At 42.0% G+C, this 23,324-nt stretch overlaps 1 protein-coding gene across 1 annotated transcript in view; it reads left to right on the forward strand.

The window, feature by feature from the left end:
* The window catches only part of ACBD5 (acyl-CoA binding domain containing 5), a 49,272-nt gene that overhangs the window by 8,093 nt on the left and 17,855 nt on the right, over window positions 1–23,324 (forward strand). Inside the window, exons 5-9 of the mRNA XM_025204392.1 lie at window positions 1,999–2,113; window positions 14,914–15,048; window positions 15,900–16,100; window positions 17,462–17,568; window positions 21,604–21,880. Of these exons, the coding sequence (XP_025060177.1) occupies window positions 1,999–2,113; window positions 14,914–15,048; window positions 15,900–16,100; window positions 17,462–17,568; window positions 21,604–21,880 (835 nt within the window). The remainder of the gene's footprint in view (window positions 1–1,998; window positions 2,114–14,913; window positions 15,049–15,899; window positions 16,101–17,461; window positions 17,569–21,603; window positions 21,881–23,324) is intronic.

Below are 23,324 nucleotides of genomic sequence, written 5' to 3' on the forward strand. Positions count from 1 at the left end.
CTCAAATTTCAGTGTTAAGTTGTGTTTGGCTTTCACTAAAATGTTGCATGACTTCACTATTAGAGTGAAGTCCATTCATTCTAGATGACCTCATAATATATTCTGTACTAAAGGCTGGGTTTTTGGTTGTAGCTGTGTTGGTCTAAGGACGTAGGCAGGCAAGGTTCTTTGGGTAGATATTATATCTTTTATTAGACCAACTGAGTAGTTGGAAAAACATTATTTGCAAGCTTTCAGGCACAATCACCCTTCTTCAGGCATAGGGAGTCTCTGCTATTCTGAGAGTCCAAGGAAGTCTCAGATTTGATTTTGGACTCTCAGAATAGCAGAAACTTCGTATGCCTGAAGAAGGGTGATTGTGCCTGAAAGCTTGCAAATAATGTTTTTCCAACTACTCAGTTGGTACTAAAGGCTGGAAGTCTAACAGGAAGTACACTTTTAGGGGGAATTTTATTGTGGTGATTTTGAACTTGTGCTTTTGTCACCTGTTCATGGAGCTGGGGCTCTTGCTGGAAGTTTTACTAATGGCTGTCCTGCCCGCTGATCTACCTGGGCCTTTTTATTTGGCAGTGGTTTGCTGTGCTATCCTCTGCCATCACCCACTGTCTGGCACCCTCTTTGGAGAGGTCTTGCCACAGATACTATTGCTGTCTCTCTTTTTGAAAGCCGGTTTGTTGCTGCAGCCTGTATCTTTTAGCTGGAGCTTTTGTTCTGAATAGCAGCAACAACAAAAAATCAAAACCCCACCTGACTGGATTAGCAAGTTGAAATGTTGTGGTAAAATTGGTGATGGACTTGTACTTTTTGCTGCCATATTCAGCATCTTGCGTGCTATCTAATCCATTTATTTTGAAGGTGATTAGCAGTGTTATATGAATGAGCCACTCTCTTGGGACATATTACACTGGTAAACTGAAAACCTGAGTTGGTTCTAGTCAGAGTCAAAAGATGAGCACCCAGTTGCTTTTGTAGGGCAGAATATGACCCTAATTTATTCCTTTTAATGTTATTTTTTGGGGGTGGATGAGGCTGTTCTTGCTCATTTCCTCCTTTCTCTGAGAGGGGAGGAAGGCTCACTGATAATGGGTTGTATGTATTTAGCTTTTATATATGCAGTGGTGAGTTGGAACAAAGCTGTAGATCTGGGGTCTGCAACCTTTTTTTGGACCAAGTGTCAAAAAGCCCTGCAACCTCAACTTGGAAGATGTTGGTATGCCAGGGGCAGATGGCGTGAGAGCCTGGTGTGCCAGGGGCAGATAGCAAGAGGCTCGATTCTTGTTGTGGCAACACAGCCCCGGCCCCTTTGCTGGTGGGCTCCCCAAGGCTTGTGCGCAGCTGCTCTCGGCAGTGACCTGGGCTGCAACTCCAGACCTCGCGTGCAGCTGCTTGCAGCCTTGTAGCTGCCTGCAGCCTGGGCTTTTGGTAGGCCCCTGCCACCTACCACGGAGCTACAGCTGCTCACAACAGGGCTTGCAGCTTCCCTGCCTCCTGCTGTGAGCAGCCTGGGCTCCGTGGTCGGCAGCAGGGGCCTGCCCAGAGCTGGGGTCAGCTGCTGTTACTGAGCAAAATGGTTTCATGTGCTATGCACTGGGCTCTTCATTGGTAATTTACACTTGGACAAATAGGGTGGCTATAGCAAATAAAGATCTGCTGATGAGGAGGGGTTTTCTCAATTTCATTTTCTCCCTGGGAAGACTGTTTTTTAAAACACAAATTGCATCTAATTGCACTACCCCGATAATGGTACCCTTAATTGCATTAAGTACTACTTTTTAAACAACCCAAAATGTTTGTTTGCTTGAGATTTATTAGGTGGAGAATGTGACTTGTGTATGATTTGTGAAAATTGCTTGGAGAGAAATGATTAGATTTTTGCTGCAAGTAGTTGCTAGTACTACAATATGAGGATTACAGTGAGCATTGAACTTTTGGCACAGTTTAAATTTAATGAATCACCGTTAGGTCTCACACAAGATCTTGTATTTTGGATTTATGCAGATTCTTGAAACTATGCCAATGACGGAGAAAGTTGAAGAATTACTGCAAGTTCTTGGCCCATTCTATGAAATGGTAGAGGATAAGAAGAGTAACAGAGGATCTGACTTAACATCAGGTTTGAAGTTATGAAAACAAACAACTTTTTTTTCCTCTTGCCACTTATAACAATTTCAGCTTCACTTAATTACCTTGCATAGATTTCATTGTAGCTTTTTATTTTTAGTGAATTGTTCTCCAGCTAAATATTACATCTTTCTGTTCATTCCCTTACAATATGCCAGTCCAACTGGAGAAAGTCTCTAAATATCTGGAAGGTAGGAATGATAAGTGTGTATAAATCCATCTTTTTCCATTTGTTTTACATACCACAGTTCTCTTTTTAAACTCTTGACTTCTGGGCTTGCCACCACTAGCTCTTACATATAAGCTAAATGCTACAGAAAACTGAACATTATCTGTTGGCTGTACCCAAAATGTTACTGGATGAGAGAAATCTTGCTGCAGAGGTGCCCTCTGCTGAAGAAGAGAGATATAAAAAATGGTTCTGTCCCTCCACTAGCAATAGTGACAGCTTCTTAACTTTGCCTTCCATGTTGCAAATGTTTTAATTGCTTTACACCAGGCATATATAGACTGCACAATTAATAAGTGGTTCAGATTGTCTTAGTGTCCCACAACTAGGTATTTATGTGGATACCATGAGTGGGAACCTGTTTCTCTTTCTCTTCTCTACCATACCCTGTAAAGATTTCTATTTTACGCTTTCTTAACATAGCTTTGAGTAGGCCAGTTATGCAACAATTGGTTGTCTATAGTCTCAGTCCTCTTACTTGGAAAAAAGTCATCTGCAGGTTGCTGCTGTTATGGGGACGGAGTTTAATATTTTTCTTTTCTGAATCCTAGGTGTGTGAAGTATGTCAAAGACCAGTAATAAAGTACAAGTTCCCTCTTCTCTCTAATCAATTTAGATTAAATGCTCAAGGGAAGAGGGGGTAGTCTAGTTGCTTTTATATACTGAAAGGTGGCAAACCTAGTAATTTCATAGTTGCATATAAAATCATTGTGGTGGTGACTTTTATTTTAATAAGCTATATGTAATTTAAATATTATGAAGATGTTGTTTTGATAACTGACAACCTTTTTGACCAATGTTGTCTAATTATACTTTGTTTAAAGAGGCTTTTAAAATCTAGTTAATTAAGTTTCAAATGGACTACATAGGCTATATTGGAGCAGTTTTTGCTAATTCATGTGTTGTACAGCTCAATTTTTATGCACATTTTTAAAACCTCAATTAACTTGTTTTAAAATGGTTTTCATGCTTAAAGGTAAAAAATGGTTTGTTTGTTCATTTGTTTGTTTAGCACTGGCACCTAATCAGATACATTGAAATAACTTTCTGTATTTTGGAGGAAAAAAACCTTTTCCCTGTTGTAAATGGTTACTTTGAAATCAGGGTCACTTTTTTCCAGCTAAAATTGCATATGCTTCAGGTTTTGAGATTTAATATGTTTGGCTGACAGCAGGATTGATGGGCAAGATTGTAACAGAGTATCTGCAGATTCAGGTCAGTGATCTGCATAATAAGGATTTACTTGGAGTGGATGGTATAATGTGCCACAAGCTACTTTTTTAAAAAATGCTAAATATAAACCAACTGATTCATAGAGTTAAAGACAGAAAGCCAAAATTTGATAGATCTTAAATGTTACTATAACAGTTATTTAAAAGCATCTAAATTAAGATGTGGTCCATTTTCTGATAATCCTAACACTCCAAATACTTTCTAACAGGAAACTGGAAGCTGAGGCCCACTTCAGCCCTATCTGGCTCTGTCAGTATTGCCACAGAAGATTCCCTCCACCCCAGAGTGCTAAGGAAATTGGCTAAGGAAAAGGGTCATTGCGGGACCCCTGGCACAGCAGTATGAGCACTCATGGTGCTCTGGGGACCACATTGGCCCTTTTCCAGTCCCCTGGCACCACACCATTTTGAGAAAAGGGAGGAGGACCCAGGAAACTATAGATCCGTTAGTCTTACCTCAGTCCTGGGGAAGCTCTTTGGGAAAATTTATCCAGGAGCACATCTGCGAGGGACCAGTAGGGGAGATTATGCTTCAGGGCAACCAACATGGGTTCATTAGAGGCAGGTCCTGTCAGACCAACCTGGTGGCCTTCTACAACCAGGTCACAAAATCTGTGGGTGCAGGTCTTTCTGGACTTTAGAAAGGCCCTCAATACTCTGTCACCCCATTCTCATTAAAAAATTAAGCGACTGTGGTGTCGATGCCTAAACAGTCAGATGGGTCGCAAATTGGCTGAAGGGCCGCACCCAGAGAGTGGTGGTGGGCGGGTCATTTTCGACCTGGAGGGATGTGGGCAGTGGGGTACCCCAGGGCTCGGTCCTCGGGCCCGCCCTATTCAACATCTTCATCAGTGACTTGGACGAGGGGGTGAAAAGCACCTTGTTCAAATTTGCAAATGACACTAAGATGTGGGGGGAAGTGGGCACGCTAGAGAGAGGGACAGGCTACAACTAGATCTGGACAGGTTACAGGGGTGGGCAGATGAGACTAGGATGGGTTTCAGTATGGACAAGTGCAAGGTACTGCCCCTGGGGAGAGAGAACCAGCAGCATACCTACAGGCTGGGGAACTCCCTTCTCGTCAGCACAGAGGCAAAAAAGGATCTTGGAGTTACTACTGATTCCAAGATAAACATGGGCCACCAATGTGAGGACAGGGTCAGGGAGGCTAACCGCACCTTGTCATGCATCCACAGATGCATCACGAGCAGGTCCAAGGAGGTGGTCCTCCCCCTCTATGCAACAGTGGTCAGGCCGTGGTTGGAGTACTGTGTCCAGTTCTGGGTGCCGCACTTCAGGGGGGATGTGGTCAGCATCGAAAGGGTCCAGAGGAGGGCCACTCGCATGGTCAGGGGGCAGCAGGGTAGGCCCTATGAGGAGAGGCTATGGGACCTGAACCTGTTCACTCTCCACAAGAGAAGGCTGAGAGGGGATCTGGTGGCCATCTACAAACTATCCAAGGGGGACCAGCAGGCAATGGGAGAGTCCCTGTTCCCCTGAGCACTACTGGGAGTAACAAGGAATAATGGCCATAAGTTGACGGAGAGTAGATTCAGGCTAGATATCGGGAGGCACTACTTTGCTGTCAGGGCAGCTAGGATCTGGAACCAACTTCCGAGGGAAGCGGTGTTTGCTCCTACCCTGGGGGTCTTTAAAAGGAGGCTAGACAGCCACCTAGCCAGGGTCGTTTGACCCCAGCATTCTTTCCTGCCCATGGCAGGGGGGTCAGACTTGATGATCTGCTCAGGTCCCTTCCGACCCTACCAACTATGAAACTATAAGATGGCATATGTTTTTTTTGGTTTTGTGTTTTTTTTTTTTTTTTTTTCACAAATTTTAACAAAAGGCAAATATTGTAGTTTCTGTGTGAATTAATGATGTTGGCACTTGAATACTGAATTCCTTTTGTAATCGTGACCCATAACTGCCCCAAGGTTCTGAAGAAATCCATTCCTTGAGCCCCATCCCACTGTATTAAAAAAACTAATATTAAGTAATAAGTTAAAAACAAACAAACCAAAAAACCTCTTACCCTTAAAATACTATTGTATTTACTTTAATTCAAGATGAGGTGTCCCCACCCTTGTCCTTTTAACAAGGTGGGTGGATAAGTAGAGCCGTGTCTTGGATTTGAACACTGGGGCCAGAGCTGCTGCCACTGTCACTGCTGCCTGGCCAGGGTTTAGCATGTGGGGGGAGCATGGGGGAAAATTGCATAGTGTGGGGATGGGGGGACACGTGGGGAAGATGCGCACAGTAGGAACTCGGGGAAAACAGCACAGTAGGGGAACTGCTATGACTTCAGGTCTGGCCCTGACCTGGCCAGGGGCGGGAGCCAAAGCTGTCACTGCTGTTACTACCTGGTTGAGGCCAGAGATGGAACCAATCTCTGCAGAGGGTGTGTGTGTGTTTGGGGAGGGGCTGAGGTAGGTAGAACAGATGGTGAGTGCAAGTGATGATGGAGTGGGTAGCTTTTGGGGGCGATGGAGGCAGAGGGGAAGGGATCAGGCTGCATGCCTCCCTGCTGCTCCTTTCCTGGCTGTTGCTTTCCATGCTGCAATGCTGGGGAGGACTGGACACGTTTAGGACAGCCCTCCAATAATTAGAATCTGTACTTGGAAAACTGTTACAGATGTATAGTTTTCCATGTATAGAATCTGATTATTAAGGGGTTGTCTTAAATTCAAAGTTGTCTTGCATTCGGGTAAGTATAGTAATTTCTAATTACTTCTCACTTTTTTACAAAGCATTTTGTAAACATTGATTACTCCATTTTACAGAAAGCAAAGTTAAGGCACAGGATCAGTCATTTGTGAAAAGTCACACAGCATGCAGTGCTTAGGGATGGCTTTAGAATTCAGTCAAAATGTTTCCAAAGTGACGAGTGTGTGTATGTGTATATGTTAATACCCAGCTTAAGATTTCTTTTAAGGTAGCGTTTTTCAACACATGGGTCACGACCCAAAAATGTGCTGAAGAATATTTCTAAGGGTCACATGTCTGTGCCAGAAAAACGCACAAAAATGCAGGTTTCCCCTTGCAGGCTGGCAGCATTCCAGCCTGCAAGTAGCTGCTGGGGACACGGCCAGGACGCAGCCAGGCAGGGTTGTGGAAGCAGCCCCAGCAGTCAGATGAAGGTAGGGGCAAGGTGGCCGGGTGCTGAGGCTGTGGCAGGACAGGGTGGGCAAGGGACTGTGGGTCACGCACCAGCAGGGCCAGGGGGGTGTGGGTTGGGACAAGTTATGAATCTTGGCAAATGGGTCCCGGTAGGAAAAAGGTTGAGAACCATTGTCTTAAGGGACCTGACTTTCAAAGGGCAGATGCTTGGTACTTTCTAAAAGTTGAGCTTCTTTTCATGCTGGGTATCCCATATTGCTAATTTGTTTTTGACAGATTGGGACTGTTTCTCCTGGCTTGCAATAGTGCCCCACATTTTTGGGTCATTTTGATCTAATTTGAGTTCCCACTCCATTTTTCCAAATTTAATATCTGTACTAAAGAAGTTTTTTTTTTTTTTTCCTCTGTGCCTAAAAACTGAATGAGACTCCCCAAATGTTGCTCTGGAACTAACTAAACAGATTGCAGGAGAACTATGGTGTACTCAAGGGTTTTCCTGTTTTTTCATGATGGCATTTGTTACTGAAGAAGTTAAGCTCTGTCTGTCTGTCTGTCTCTAAAGAAAATTTCTACTCTTTGTTGTTGCAAAGGGAACCTTCCAAATAGACAACACTTCAACTGTTTACTTCTCATCTGATCTTAATGAAGAGTTAACTCAGAAGCCTAACGTTCTAAACATCAATGTTTAAAGTGGCTGATATTTAATAGAATTAAGGGAAAGAAACATTCATTGGTTTAACAGATCAGATAACCAATACAGATGGTGTAGAATAGTATCTACTGCTATATATTGTGCCATCCACAACCTCGGGCTGCTACCCTTTATCACTGGAGAAGTGGAATATTAGAGTGGGTGGTAAAAGGAGAACATAATTCTGTCTGTGGTTGATTGAGCAGATCAAAAGGATTTAGCAACATCTATCCTGTAGTTTGTTGAAGGCTTATTCTGTAGCTATGTCTATAAGGCTTCTAAGCTCTCTAAAGCTCATTGCCCGTTTCTGCTAATATGAATTGCTTCTTAATTACCAACCACTTACAAAAATATGTTTTTAGAGAGCTTTAGAAAATCCTGGCTGTCATTTTTTTTTTTCCCCCCCCCCCATGCAGTGCTAAGTCAACAAATACTTCCCTTGTTTTGGCAACTGGACATTAGTCTAGGTTCTTTAGTTGATGTGCTAGATCAGAATATCGAAGGAAAAGTTATGAAAGAGTTGGCAGCTCCTGCAGTTTACATAAATATGTGCATGTTCACTAAACTCCTCTTAAGCTGTAAAAGGTTTAGCACAATTGCACAACTTCTATTAAGGGTCAGATTTGTACTTAAATAATGTAGGTACCATGATGTGAGAGGCTTAGATTCCAGTAGGTTTGCTTAAAAAGGATGGCAACAAGGAAAAAATAGAAAAATGGTTGAGGTATGGTAGGGGGAGTGGGGGGTGGGGAGAATAGATGAGAGTAATCCTGTCTTTAGTTGCTGTTAGAAATGTAGCCAGTCAGCATGGAGTGAAGTGCTTAATGCATGGAAGCTTTGCTGTAGCAGCAGAAAGCCAGGACTTTAATCTTGACCTCAAAAATGTATGGGAATGCAATCATCTGTGTAACCTGTGAGGCTGTGATTAATCTGGGTATTGTAAAGAGCCCTTTAGCTACTATGCTTTGAGTAGCCATGGACAAGTATGTAATCTAGATGTTGGATTTTTGTTCAGCTTTTGTGGGGGAGCTTTTTTGACACAGGCTACACGGTCATTATAAATCAGATTATAGGTGACCCAGGGTATTTTTAATTTCATACAAAACTTTGCTGTTCTTTTTGTAGACTGTACACTTTTCCTGGTACAAAACACAGTGGAGCTATTGTGCCCTTTCCTTCTCAGTCTGTGGACAGAATGGACACTTGGTAGGCAAAATGCATCTCCCCTACGTGAAAGAGTATTAACTACCTATGCAGGAGTACTCATCCACCACAGGCCCCATGATGTTTACTCTCTGAAGGAAAGGGGAAGGCACAAACCGTGGAGAAATGTGGGAGAAATGTGTCCATCTTACCTCTAACCTCTGCATGTGATGTGACCTAAAAGCAGAATGATGATATGGACTGGTTTATCTCATGTAAATGTCTTCATTGCATGTCAGTACACTTATTCCTCTGGCATTCATACCAACCAGAACAGCTCATTGTGGATGCTTATGGATTCTATTTTTTGTGGTGGAGGAACAGACCTAAATCCTGTACTATTTCTTAATTGTTTATGATGAAAAATGCAATAAATGGTGCCAGGCAACTGTACACCTGGCTGTGTAACACTAGTGCAACTGTGGTACAATGTTTTGTTTTATTTTTTTGGTAGCAGTGAGTTCCATGTTTTCTTGGACAAACTTTAAGGGCACTGAGTTGTACTCTAACAAAGTGGTGAGGAAGCACTAAAACCATCTGATTTGATTCAAGATGATCTTAAATTTGTTAAATTGTCCAAAAAACACCGCTTTTCAAGGAATAAGGTTTACAAGGATTAATGAAGCTTGGGATACTCAGTGAGAGATAATAGGTACTGCAGTTGAATACATTAACATGATGCAGCCTTTTAGGAAAGGAAGTAAATGCTTATGAAGGTAAGTCAGAAGGAGCTCAAGGTGGCAGAATCTAATTGCACAAACTGGAATTGAACCAGGACTCTTGTGCTAAGCTACCACTTTAAGTGAAGTGCTGTATATTTTTTAAATGACTACAAACAATCAGTATCTGATTGACAGGGACAACAGAATATTACCTATGGGCAAGACTACTTTCTGCTGTATTTGAATGTGTCTTTGAGTTCTGCTGTCCAAATATCAACCTTGTGTAAGTTTAAGAGTGCTGAGGTAACTGCACATGGTGGTAGTCTTCTATATCCTGAGTTAACATCCTAGTGCTACAGTAACTGAGGGTAACTTTTATGGGCTTTTGCAATAGAATAAAATAACTGCTTTCATCAGTACCTGAGGCTTATGTAACCAGCTACGAGTTTATGGAACTTCTACTGCAGGCAGTTTGTGTATGCACTTAGTGAAAGAGATGATGATTCAAGTGAAACCTACCGTTAGTCTCAATGGGGCCACCCTGCCTTGCCTTTGAGTCAAATAATCTTGAAGAGACTGGCAGATGCACAGTTGTTACAGACTTGTGAGAGACTTGCACCAGTCCAGAAGATCAACATTTTCATTTAGGGCTTTTGAAATGTTGCTGAGTAAACTCCAAAAGTGGGATGGCAACAGAGATAAGAAGCCAGGTTCTCTTCATAAGAGATTGCCCAAGCGTGCCATACCAAGCAAGCAGAGTTGTGGCACTCCTTTTAGGAGGGTGGCTTTTGTATTGCCCTTCCAAAATCCTTTTAGTAACTTGACATTTGAACTGACAAAATAATATGTTGGCTTAGGAAAGACAATGGGGCATTTCCCCTATTCTCATATCATGTGGTTTATATTTTATATCACTCTTGGTTCATATTATGCTGTGCTCTATATATAGTTCATTCTCTTTATCAAATATAGAGTCAGAAGAGGAAAAGAAACTAAACCAGTAGTATTGGAGCAACATAAAGGTGGATACTTTGCTTTTTGATTGAAATAATAAAAATGACAGGTGTGCAGGGAGATGTTCAAAACTAGCATAAAGTGAATCAGAGTTTTAACAGTTTCCTTCCACACTTGTCTTTCCACACTGGATCATTGGAAATAGGCCTGGACAGGACCTTACAAAGTCATTTAGTCCAGCACCTTGGTCAAAGCAGGATCATATCTGACTCTAAACCATCCTAGCCAAGAGTCTGTCCCATCTGCTCTTGAAAATTTCCAAGGATGGAGATTTCATAACTTCTTTAGGTAACTTTTTTCCAATACTTAACCACTCTCTGAGTCAGAAAGTTCTTAATTTCCAACCTAAACTTCGTCTGCTGCAGCTTGAGGTGAATTGCTCCAAATCTTGCCCCTTATTGCCACAAAGGTATGTTGCTCAAGGGATAACCAGGAGCACTACTACAGCAATGGGCTCCATAAATTCTTTTGGTGGCTCTAATTAGTAGTAGTCAATGGCACTTTGTCCAGTTTCTCACTCGGAGGTAACGTTCTTAGGTAGGAGCACAAATAGATAGGGAGGAAGACAGTAGCAATACCATTTTGAGTTCTGATCTTGTCAGGCCTACGTTAAGCATGGTTGTACCTAGTGAGGGCTTTGGTAGAAAAATCATTCAAAATAAGAGTGCTATATAAGTGATGGTGATGTCAGAGTACAACATGAGCTGTGGCTCTCTAGACTTCAGTATTGAACTGATTCCTCAGTATGTTCTTTGGGAGCACTGCGCCACTCGCATTACTGATTGGGTCAGCTGTAAGCCTGGGTCCTGACTAATATCCCTTATTAAAATATTCCAAGCCATGTTTCAGGGCTGAGATTAGGGCTGTTAACTTTAGTGTTTTTCCTGAACTCCAACTTTGATAACATGCTGTTCAAATTAAAAGAGAATATGCTTAAATACTACAACTTCTGCAATGCAAAAAGAAAAACAAAATGAACTGGTGGTGTGGGTGTATGTAACAGTAACCTGGGTAGAGTTAAAAGCCTACATCAGTGGTTGTTGAACCTGAGGCACCCCACCCCTCTAACTTTTGTGAATTGAGTGGCACCTAATTTCAAAATGAATTCATACATTACAGCAGCAGTGCTCAACCTTGTTTGCCAGCTGGGCAGTGCCCAGGCTGTCTATGGGGCAGGTCTGCCTGATGGTTCCATCTGACCTGGGGCAGCCGCGGCAGGACCCTGGCTGATGGCCACACAGAGAAGGGTTAGGGGACATCCTGTTTTCAACCAGACCCCTTTTGGGGGAGGGAGTGAGGGAGCGTGGCCAGCCCCAACCTGACCCACCAGGAGGAGAGGGGAGGCATAGCTCAGCCCCAACTTGGTCCCATGTGGGGAAGGGGCATGACCTGGTCCTGTGGGGGGGTGTCTCTGGCCTGCCCCTAACCCAGCCCCATGAGGAGGAGGAGGAGAGGCCCAGCCCAACCCCAGGGGGGATTGAGGGGGAAGGGGGCTTGAACTGGCCCTACAGGGGGAAAGAGGCATGGCCCAGCCTCATCCAGCTATAGCGGGGAGGGGGGAGGGCATTACTTGGCCCCAACCTACCACATGGGGCTGGGGCTTGGGAATTTGGCAGTGGGGCCATAATTTTTGCTACCACTTCCATACTGCCAATTTTCCTGATCCGTAGGGAGCTCTGTGGGCTGGATACTTAAGGCTCCAACAGCCACATGTTGAACACCCCTGCATTACAGGCCTTACCTCATTACACAGGGGCTGGCTGGTTAGGGTAGGGGATTATCCAGGCAGGGACAAGCCTGAGCTTAATTCATCTGCTTATCTCATCATACCTCATTTATCCCCTCACAGTTTGTGGCACACTTCAAAGTATCTGGCAGCACCCCAAAGAACCCCTACACTGTGATTGAAAATCACTCCCTTAGATTTTAGTTCTTCCCTGCCTCTGAAGCTGTATGGACAGTTGTACATGTGCTGGAAATTGCCCATTTTTTTGCAGTTTAATTGGGTCACACATTACATATACGGGTTTTTTTGCGGGTTTTTTTTTTTTTCTCAATTTAAATGAGTTTGTTACATTGCAGAATAAACCACATCCCGATTTGTAGTTTAGTTTGCAATATAGCTTCTTGTAATGTTACAGCCTTTAATCTGATGGCTGGCTGCCCAGTGTAGGAGCCGCAGACTGAAGACAGAAGTGGTGAGGGGCCTGAACCTGGTTTTGTGTTTTTCTTCCCATGGAGTCTGCCCATGTCTCCCGTGGGCAGAGGGGCAAGCCGCCATTGGGCTGAGCAGCCCCTGAGCTGTGGGGGGCCCCTGTCCTTCCCTCCATGGCAGCGGTACCCCCTGGGGCTGCCCAGGTGGGCAGCTAACAGGCTGGGGGCTGCCCCAGCTTGGAGGAGCAGCTGCCGGATTCAAGTCTTCTCTGAGCCTGCCAGGGCTTTCAGTACCCCATGCACCACCCCTGCCACTTTCTCCGGCTGCCAACGCACCCTGCCTCCCTCCTGCCACTTCCCTGCGCTGCCCCAGGGGCAAGCCAGCCCATTCCTAGGTGGTCCCAGGTGGCGGAGACAGTGCATGGGGTGTTGCTTCCTGGGCAGGCTCGGGGAAATGTTGAATCTGGCTGGATGCTGCTTCTGAGCTGGGGCAGCATCCAACAGGCAGGCTCTGTTTGGTGTGGGGACTGAGCCTGTCTTTTTGCAGAACCTGCCTGTGGCCAGGGGAGCAAGCTGCTGGGAGGCCCTGAGCTCTGGGGGACCCCAGTCTTTCCCTCTATGGTGGCGGTGTTCACCAGGGTCATGTGGGTGGGCTGCTAGTGGGCTGGGGGTGCCCCAGCTCGGAGGCAGCACCCAGCCTAATCCAACTGTTCTTCAGGCTGCCCCAGCCTGATAGCATCCTGCCTGAGCAGTTCCAGGTGGTACCACTGCCATGGAAGGAAGCACCAGGATCCCCTACAACTCAGGGGCTGCTCAGCCTACTGGCAGCTTCCACCATGCCCTCCTTCCCCCTGCTCCGGCTCTCCTCTGGACTCTCTCGAGCTTCTCCACATCCTTTCTGAATTGCGGAGCCCAGAACTGGACACACTACTCCAGCTGTGGTTTCGCCAAGGCTGAGTAAAGCAGGAGGATGACTTCCCAGGTCTTGTTTGAGATACATCAGAAGACAGGCCAGAGTTTTGGTTGCTTTGTCAGCTTCGGCATCACATTGGTGGCTCATGTTCATCTTGTGGTCAATCATGACCCCCAAGTCTTTTTTGTACACAGTGCTAGCTAGCGTAGCACTGCTAAGCCTACAAGTGTGGTGTGGGTTCTTTCTCCCAAGGTGAAGTGCTTGCAGTGAAGTAGTTTTCCTGGCAAGGAAGCTTTCTTGCATGGGGAGCAAGTAACTACATATTAATTTGTGGTCTTGCAGGCTGTAGGTTCCAGGGTTTTTTTTCACTACTGAAAGCTTTGTTATAGTTGTTGTTTTTCTTACCTTGTGCTGACTAATGCTTAAGGGCTACCTCAAAGTAAGCAAAATCGAGACAGCACTTGACGATTACTGTGGGTTACATCTGCAAAACTAAGATGCTGTGTCTTCACTGTGTTTTTAGCTCAAGATAGCTGATGTGCATTAGTTAACTTGTAGGCAAAAACCATGTTTTTAGAGAGGATGACAAGCCCTGAAACAAGAGGAGCGTGGGAGGCTGATCTGCCTTTCCACTTGAAGATTAGTTTAAGCACAAAACTCTGAGCACTGAATTACCCCGAAGCAAAAGTAGCAGGGCAGGTTTACCAGCTTTAATGTAATTGCATGTTGTTTGCTGCTGGTAGTACACCCTATATTTAGGAATTAATTTCTCAGGAAGGTAATGTAAAATGGTTCTGTTAAGATTGGCAATGAAAAGTGACAGAATTCAGCTTTGAAGTCGAAGTTCAAGAATGTAAGGATCTTGTTGTAATTCTACCCTTTTATTGCTTTGTACTTTTACTATGTATTGTTACTCTATATCCTTTAAATGTATGGTTTTCAATATATATAATCTGGTAGAGGTATAGAAACATTCTAAATTTGCTGTTCTTATTTTAAAGAACGTTTACCCTGCAGTTGATTGCATATTGAGATAAAAATGTTTATTTTAATTTGTGATCTGGGAGTGATTGCAGGTGTGGCATGCATGCATATATCAGTAGCTCTGGACTGAGTTAAATGTATATTCCAAGGAAATTTTGCTTTTTAAAATACTTATGTAACAAGACTTTCAAACGCATGTATTCTGTTGTATTTATTTCAGCATCTAAACATTGGAATCTCTGCCCCTGCATTTTTTTTTTAATGTGTACTTCTCCAGACAGACTAGTGTATGATTGTGAGTGGCTGCTTAAATCACTGTTGCAGCCTGCTTAAGTCACTCGGGCAAGTTATACCCTATGAAGAAATTCATCAGCAGTTAAAAAGATGTTGTAATTTAATCTTCATTTATATGGTTTCATTTAAAAGAATAAAACAAGGCTAAGGTGGAATTAACGTTGAGTCTATTTGGAAGATTTTCTCACCTGAAAATCCTATAGACAATGATTTAGTAATATTTTATTATAGAAATGTTAGCTTTAGAATAAGTATTAAGATTCTTGTTGTTTTTTTTTTTTAAATAAATCTGTCTTTAGACCTTGGCAATGCCTTGACTTCCACTCCAAATCCAAAGGCTTTGAATGGTAAAGCTGAAAGCAGTGATAGTGGAGCAGAATCAGAGGAGGAAGAGGTTCATGAAGAAGAAAAAGACCTACAACTAAATGCAAATGGTATATCTGCTAGTCTTGGATCCTTATGTTTCCTCCCCTCTTCCCCTACCAAGTCTCAGGCCTTCTGTTCCCCTCTGCACCAGAAAATCTCAGAAGTCATGCATTATACCTGAGTAGATGAGTTTTTCTTCTTTTTAATTGAAGAACACACATGCTATGCATGAAGAATAACTGCACTTTTCAACCTGGATTGTAAGGTTAAGACTAAGGGCAACCCTGCAAGATGTTTCATGAAAGCAGTCTCCTGAATGTTCACTAGCCTTGTTAATTTAAATATGTGGCTATTCTCACTCCTTGCAGAACAAGGGCTTAAGAAATGCTCTGTATTATTTTGTTTTAGTTGTGGAATTTCCTTCCCTTGTGTGTGGTTGTATTGGTGCAAATAGCTGCATAGGATATAAGCACAGACTTATTTCATCTTCAGTGGGGAAAACTTAAAGTGAGTTTTCAGTGATATTATTTTTGGGATTGTAAAGATTTCTAATAAAAAAGATTTGAATTTATGCATTTAGAACTTGATATTTGAGCGTTTTTTTCTTCAAGAAAATTTGACATTCTCTCAAATTTCCTATTGAGGTCTATAGTGGATTTGCTGTGTATTTAAAAATGTTTGCTATCTAAGCTGAATTAAAGAAATGCATTTGAAACTTAAGCTTTTCAAAGGAACAAAAACTAAGCTGCGAAAAAGTTCAAGTAAAATTGTATATTTAAATTTGTTTCTGACTATTAAAGATATATTAAACATTCATGGAGCAGATCAGAAAGTCAATTATTGAAAAGATGTTTTGCACCATTGGGCACATGGCTTTTTTTATTGATAACTTGCACAGGGTTTCATTGTTCTTTCATAGAATATAAGAATGTGAAGCCAGACTCAGCGGCTGCTAAAGATTTGGAACGTGTTGTCACCAATGGCTGTTACAAGGACAGCTTTATTCCAGATGCACAGAATGGCACCCAGACAAAATCTGCCTTGAATGGCATAAATGTGGAGGAAGAATTAAAGAAAATGGAGCAAAGTCTAGAAGTAATTGATAACAATGTCCACCAAGGTATTGTCCTTACATGAATACATTATCATTTGCTCAGGGAATATTTCTTCTTAAACAAACAAACAAAACAAAACTTTAGGGAGTCTCTGAATATGGAAGGCTGGAGACTGTGCAGGTGCCCTTCAGCCACAGAATCTTTAAGGAAAAAAAAAATTAAATTGGATTAAAATCAGAGTACAGGTTGAGATTCTCTAGATCTCTCACAGGAAGAGAGAAAGTCCAAAACACATGTTACTTAGAGAAACTTAATTATTGTGTTTAAAATTTCATGTATTTTGAATCTGAAACGCAGTAATGAGGTGGAAATCATTTGAGATCTGTATTATTGTTCCCAATGGTTGTTTTCATGAGGTAAAGTTGTTGGGTTTTTTTGTTTTTTTTTTTTAAGCAGCATTTGACAACCTTTACAAGCTGGGCTGGAACAACTTAGCTCTGGTCTGCCGTGGGCTTTGCCTATGTCTGTGTTTTGGGCCAGGCACTTCCCTCTGTTTCCCAGAGCCAGTACAGTTTCCAGATGGTGCACAGTGACCAGGCATCTGGAAGCTGTGCTGTGTCTACATGCTGCTGTTGCTGCTGCTGCCCTCCACAATCTCTTGGCTGCAGTGTGAATACAGCTGGAAGCTGTGTGGCCCCAGTGCAGCTGCAGCCAGGGGTGGGGGAGACATGGCAGCGGCACATAAAATGCGTCTTCCAGTTGGCCATTGCAGCTCCTCACTGCCCATCCATGACATGGGTGTAGGCACAGATAAAGCTCTCCAGCTCCACGAGCCAGATCCAGTGGCTCCACATTACATATGTTGCCAGCACCTGCTCAAGAGTAGTGATTCTCAACCAGGGTGGTGTAAAATCTTGTTAAAGGGTGCTGGGAGGTGTGAGGAAATAAGCACAGACTCAGGCTCATCTTGGTCTGGCTGGTGCTCCATACCCAGTTGCCTTGCCTCTTTGCAACATGAATAAATAAATTAGCATTTGAAATGCTGGTCAATTCACAAAAGTTACAGAGGGGTGCCTTGAGTCTCTTAAAAATAAATAAACAAAAAAATAAAATTGAAAATTGTTGCTCTAGAGTACCAGTAACTTAATTCTAAAGTTCAAATCCATATCGCACTTAGGAAAGGAAGTGAAGCAAACAATGAAAAATGAATCTCTTTATAATGGGTGAGCACCCAATACTTAAGGATGTTTCCCCCTCAAAGTAATTTTTTATAATCTGATTTATATAACATCTATATTTCATATACTCTGTGAAACAAGATTACCATATAAACAGCATGAAGTGCAGCCCACTTAAGTATTGAGTTATTGCTTTATGTTTGCCAGAACTGCATATAAGTGTTTGGCCATCTATTAATTACGTACAGGTACAAATGAAGAGAGTGTTGAAGAGGTCTCAGGAATTCAGCATTTGACAAGTGATTCAGACAGTGAAGTTTATTGTGATTCTATGGAGCAACTTGGACAAGAAGAGGTAAAAGTTATACTAATAGGTAAATGTTTAAAGCAGTATGTAATAAATTTAGCAACTCTTCTTGATGTGAACTAAGAACAAAAGAAGATGCATATAAATTATATCTTGCACCTCTAAATGTTTGAGCTCCATTTTCAGTGATTTACTAACAAACAATAGGATACATATTAAGTCTCTTGCACAGCCCCCCGGTATTCTCTATCTCATAGTCTTCATAGTATCTCACAGTACCTAATAATACTTCTTTGAGCTAGGAAAGTTCTGTTATCCCTGTCTTGCCCACATTGACGTAGGGCAGATGCATAGAAACAAAGGGCCAGATCAGTAAAAGGGTTTAGGCATGATGATGTTAAATTTTGCCATTCCTGACTTTGAGTTGTTTGTTTTTTAGAGTGGAATTCAAAATACCAAGTTAGGCACATACATTCCCTATGCAATATGTGAGCTAAGTATGGCTAGAAATAGATGTCAGTGAATGAAGCAGATCAGCTGATCTGCTTGAATGGGCCAAACGCACATTGCTTCTTGTACGTCACCATCAAGGACAAGGGTGATAGGTTTCCCTTGGGTTTATGGAGCCTGGTTCTGCATGTCCTAGGAATTCCCAGGCAGAATTGGGTGCCTCTGTCCCTGAGAGCACCTGCCTGGCTTTCCTCACTTACTCAGGTGTGTCCTTGTAGCTCCAAGGGGCAAGTCTGGATAAGCAGGGAAAGTCTGGGTTTCTCAGCTTATCCAGACCCCACCTGAGATCTTTGGGGACCCATCTGAGTAAGTGGGGAAAATAGTGCTTTCCCCTCTCACCAGGATCCACTTCTGGCATCTACAGGGGCAGGTCTGCATAAGCAGGGAAAGCCTGACTTTCCCCACTTACCTAGATGAGGTCCACACTGGAAATTCTGAGGACTCCTGAGTAAAACCAGTTTCCAGTGGAGGCATAGAGCACTAGGGATTCCTCAGGTCCTGTCCCTTCATGCTGGGAACCATGGAGGCCTTCCCTGTTTACGGAGACTACTCCTGGAGAGCAGTGGCCAGTCTCTGTAAGTGGGGAACCCTGACTTCACCACTTACAGATGGGTGCTCCAAAGTTTCCTGGGGCACCTCTATAAGAGGGGAAAGCTGGGCAGTTGCTTCAGGAGTTTTAAGCCTCAGGGTCCTCAAGCCTCAAGAGGACCTGCCTGGAGTGGCTGGACAGTGCAGGCAGCTCAGGCTGCCCACGCTCTCCCACCACCAAGGAAATAGATGTCTGCCACAATAAAGCTGCAGACTGCTACCTTTTGTCACACCACTGATTTTTCTTCTGATGTGGTATGACAAAGGGTAACAATGTCTATTTGCTCAATGCTTGTGCTGCCATAAAAATATTTATGGTGGCATAAATGAGACATCAGGTGCCATGTTTCTACCCTTGAGAATAGTATTTATATAGGCTGTTCATGACAGGGTTACCACAAGCAGACAACAGGAAATGCTGAAGTGAGGGTGTGTCTGAAATTGTTTCTCTGTCTCCTGAGTTAGGTGCCCATGTGAGATTGGAATTCAAAGCCCCAAACCCCTTTTGGGTTTTAAGTCCATGTTAAAGGGGAGAGTTCTCATCCCTGCTTCTAGTTTAATCTTTACTCTGGATTTGTGCAAAAAAGCTGCCTCTAGTTGACCTAGCTGTGAATGGGTCATTTGGAAAAAGGAGTCAGCTGTTTGATATGATATCATCCACCTCACTCCTTCATGTCCTATTGGTTGCAAAAAATGGTGTGCCTTAATTATAGAAGACTTATGGCCTGGTAGGCTTAAGAGAACACTGGATCTTTTTAATATTCGAGTAGATGGTAGTGGGTTATTGCATTAGTCTTTCAAACTTGGGAAAGATTCAGGTTGCTGTCTTAAACCAAATTTAATGAGAAGTTTGGCAGACTCATTCTGTTGCCTACTTGCAGTCTTAGAATCAGTATAGACTTCATCTTCACTAGTAGGTTTTCTTGAAATGCCCAAGGTTGGGTCTGAGGGAAGGATTAGATAAGTGTGTCCAAGCTTTGTCATCCTTTTTTTGCTTAGTGGCAAGGTTATTTTCTGCATACTGTAAAAGAGGCGGAAGTCTTTCCATTTGAAAAATTGAATTTAAAGAGAGAGTGCTTGATATCAAAGAGGTTTTTACTTTTAAATACCAGTGTGGAAAAGTTGCCTAATTCTCAGTAACAGGTGAAAAATAGGTGAGTTGGAATTGGCTCCTTGTATTGCGAGGCTGTGATTGCCTATATTTTGCAACATTTGTAGGTGTAAGTGCCCTAGGCTTGAGAATTAAAATGTGAAGTGTGCAGCTACACATCTAAATACTTTTTTAAGGGCTTCATATGACATTGAATGTTATCTTTTGATCTAGAACAGCTATTCTACATATTAATGAAAACAAGCTCTTGATGTATATGATACTTATTACTAAAAAAATAATAATTTCCTGAATAGTGTAAAAAAAAAAAAAAAAAAAAAAAAACCTTCATCCAACTTCCTGTGTTTAGTCAGCTGGTCCCGGTATTGTTTTTAGCCTGTTGTCAACACTTAGCGTGCAGTTGTTTTTTTTTTTAGGAAATCAGTGGTACAAGTGGATGTTTGCATAGCTACAATATTGAACAGAAAATTGTGGTTTAATTATCTTCAGTAACAACTAGGGTTTTTTGGTGAATAAAAAACCCTGAGTTTTTTTTTATTTCAAGTTGAACAACTATTTCTATTGTGTGGTTCTATTTAAATATGAATAGTAGTGGAAAAGTAAACATGGGTCATGGAATGAATAGCATCTTGCCTTCACTTCTGAGCGGAACCTGGACCACATTAAAACAATTACGGCCAACTTTATTTTTGAGGGGAATGAGGTATTGTAATAGACTTTGTTTGATTAGCCACTCCTTCTACTGGATGTGGCATGTTGTGGCATGCATCTTGTTCCACTGACTGGGTGCCTAAGTGTGAGCTTATTCTACCCTGCTTGTCTCTGAAAAATTAACTTGTCTACTTTTGTAACGCGTCTTCGTCTAGCATAAAGACTAAGTTCCAAAAGTGAGGAGGAAGACCCACTAACCTGCTGCATTCATGGTTTTTCAGGGACATGAGCAGGTAGAAATGGAATTGCCCTTAGGCATCTAATAGGTGAAATTAGGATCTGAACTTATGTGCATCAAGATGACTGATTGCAAATATCATGTGAGTTTGGGAATGTGTATATTACCATTTCTCTAGTCTTTATCATGTCACCCCCTTCTGCATATATGCGTAATCTTAAATCCTATGGTAGTGCAGATTTAAAGAAGGCAGTTGATGTTATTCACAGTCTTTTTATGAAAGTTGTAAGTTTCATGTTCAAATAATTGTAACCTAACTGCAAATATCTCATGCTGTTCACATCAGGTATTGTGATTAAATTATCACAGTAACATTGTGAGCCAGTTAAAGTTAGAGCACCAAATTTAGATCAGAATCTATAGCATAATATTATAAGGAGAATTGAATATTGTTCTTTTTCTTTTCTTTTCTTTATTTTCAAGTGTAAATGTTAGTGATTTGAATATCATAGGTTGGTAGTACCTGAATCTAAAATAATTCACACTGCATCTTACCTCTTCAAAGTACTAGTCAAGTCCGTTGATCCAATCTTTATTAATATTCCAAATACAATCTTAAGAGAAGTCCAGATGAAATTTAAATGATAACTAACTTAAACAATTTAAGTATTTAAACCTTTTCACAAACAGCAAATACTAAACTTCAAAACATCTAAAAGTGTTGAGGATAGACAAATGACTTGTTATCCCTATTTTATGGATGGGGACGTTAAGGCTGAATAGGCTTTTGAATGTGAGTAGGTTACCTAGAAAATAATAAAAAATGTCTTGTAGGATGGCGTTTGCTTCTGGAGGGATGAAACTCTCAGTAATGGGAAAGTTTTTAACAAAATGGAAAATGGGACACTTCATCCTCTGATTTAATAACTCAAATTTTGTAAAATATGTACTTTAGGATTAACTAGATACTGCTGTTAATTTGTAGCCCTTGGAAATCATTACATCAGCCAGAGGACCTTTAAAGCTCTCATCCCATTTCCTGGAAATAGATCCAAGTTATCTCTTGGAAAGTGCTGATTTTCCTGAGCACATTCGCATGACCTCTGGGAATTTCAGGGTTGAGGATATAAAAGAGGCTGCAGTTGAAGGAAAAGGTGAAGTTAAATGTGGGGGAGAAGATGGCAAAAGCAGCAATGGAGGCCCTCACAAAGAGAAGAAAGGTGGAGAAAAAATGGATTTCTATGGAGTCAGAAGAGGGAGAGGTACTGTGTGCGCATCACTTACTTCTCTTGTGACACCTCCACACACACAAAGCAGCAGAGATGCAAAATAATTTGCCAGCATTGAATGCTAGAGCAATTGTGCTTGCATCTCTTCTTCCATCACTGTATTAATACAATAAATACTGCAGCCCTAAATTTCAGTGGGTAAAGATTGTGTACTTAAAAGAATTTTTTATTTGATTCTGAATGAGAATCAGAAAAGAGTATTCTTACACTGAAGAGTTAACTCGAGTCAGCCACATAATACATATATTGGACTGTTTTGGTTTCACTTTAAATGATGCCTGGAATTGCATCTCTGTATTTGAAAGGCATTCAGCCTTTCATTTAATCTTCAAACCAGATCTGCCCATGAGATGTTTCTCAGCATGTTAGGTGTATATTTTTAGTTTAAATATTTTTTTACTTTACCTCAGGTGAGGCCATAAGCTATCCTAGAAATCCTAAAAACATTTGCTTGTTATTGTATTTGGTTTGGTTATAGTTTAACCACATCTTTTTATGAGTATGATGTTATCTATCTTATCCTAATATGTGCATGTCTTCCTCATATCTGAATTATTTAGTCACTGTAATAGTCAAAATGCATATATTGCATAATGGACCTCATTAGATACTGAACAAGATTTCCCCTTTAAAAGTTGTATATTCTAGAAAACCAGATGGAACTTGGAACAGATGTTTATAAATGACTTCTAAAAAACCACACTAAAATGGGCATATTATCTGATAAGTGAAAATGACTTTCTGAAGTTTTCTTCTAAAACAGGGTTTTGTGGGTTTTTTTGTTTGGGGGGGGCTTGTTTTGTTTTGGGTGTTTTTGTTTTTCTTAAATAAAACACATGTCTGCTATTTAGCTCCCTTATTTTTCAGTTGGCACCATCAACCCTCATTTACAGAAACTAAAAGAATCCTAAAACTCACTCTAGTCTGAAAAATGATCATGAAGAACATGCCATATATTTTTTTGCATACCACACGCCTCCAAAATAAGACTTGTACTTTTGTATTTGGGAAGACAGAATGAAAGATATTTCCAGAGTCATGGTTGCATAGAGCAGGGACAGAGCCTGATATTTGGGACTTGAGGAAAGGCACTTGGGGCTCCTATGCACAAGCACGGAGGCTGCTCTGACATGCTGGAATTCCAGTGCATCGGAGGAGACTCGATTAAGTCGAGTCTGCTTGAGTGTGGCAGTTGCGTCTTGTGTATCAGCATCCCCATGCTTAAAAACGGCAGTGGGGGCGGGGCGCTTGAACTAAAACTCGCCGATCGAGGTTTAGTTCAAGTGCCCCACTGCCATTTTTTAAGTGCGGGAATGCTGATTACAGGAGATGCAGCAATGCTTTAATTAGAGCTGATCTTGGAGCTGCTTTAATTAAATGCTGCCCTACCCTAACACCCCTCCCCCCCCCCCCCCCC

The sequence above is a fragment of the Alligator sinensis genome, unplaced genomic scaffold (assembly GCF_000455745.1).
Source record: "Alligator sinensis unplaced genomic scaffold, ASM45574v1 scaffold309_1, whole genome shotgun sequence".
Lineage (NCBI taxonomy): Eukaryota > Metazoa > Chordata > Crocodylia > Alligatoridae > Alligator > Alligator sinensis.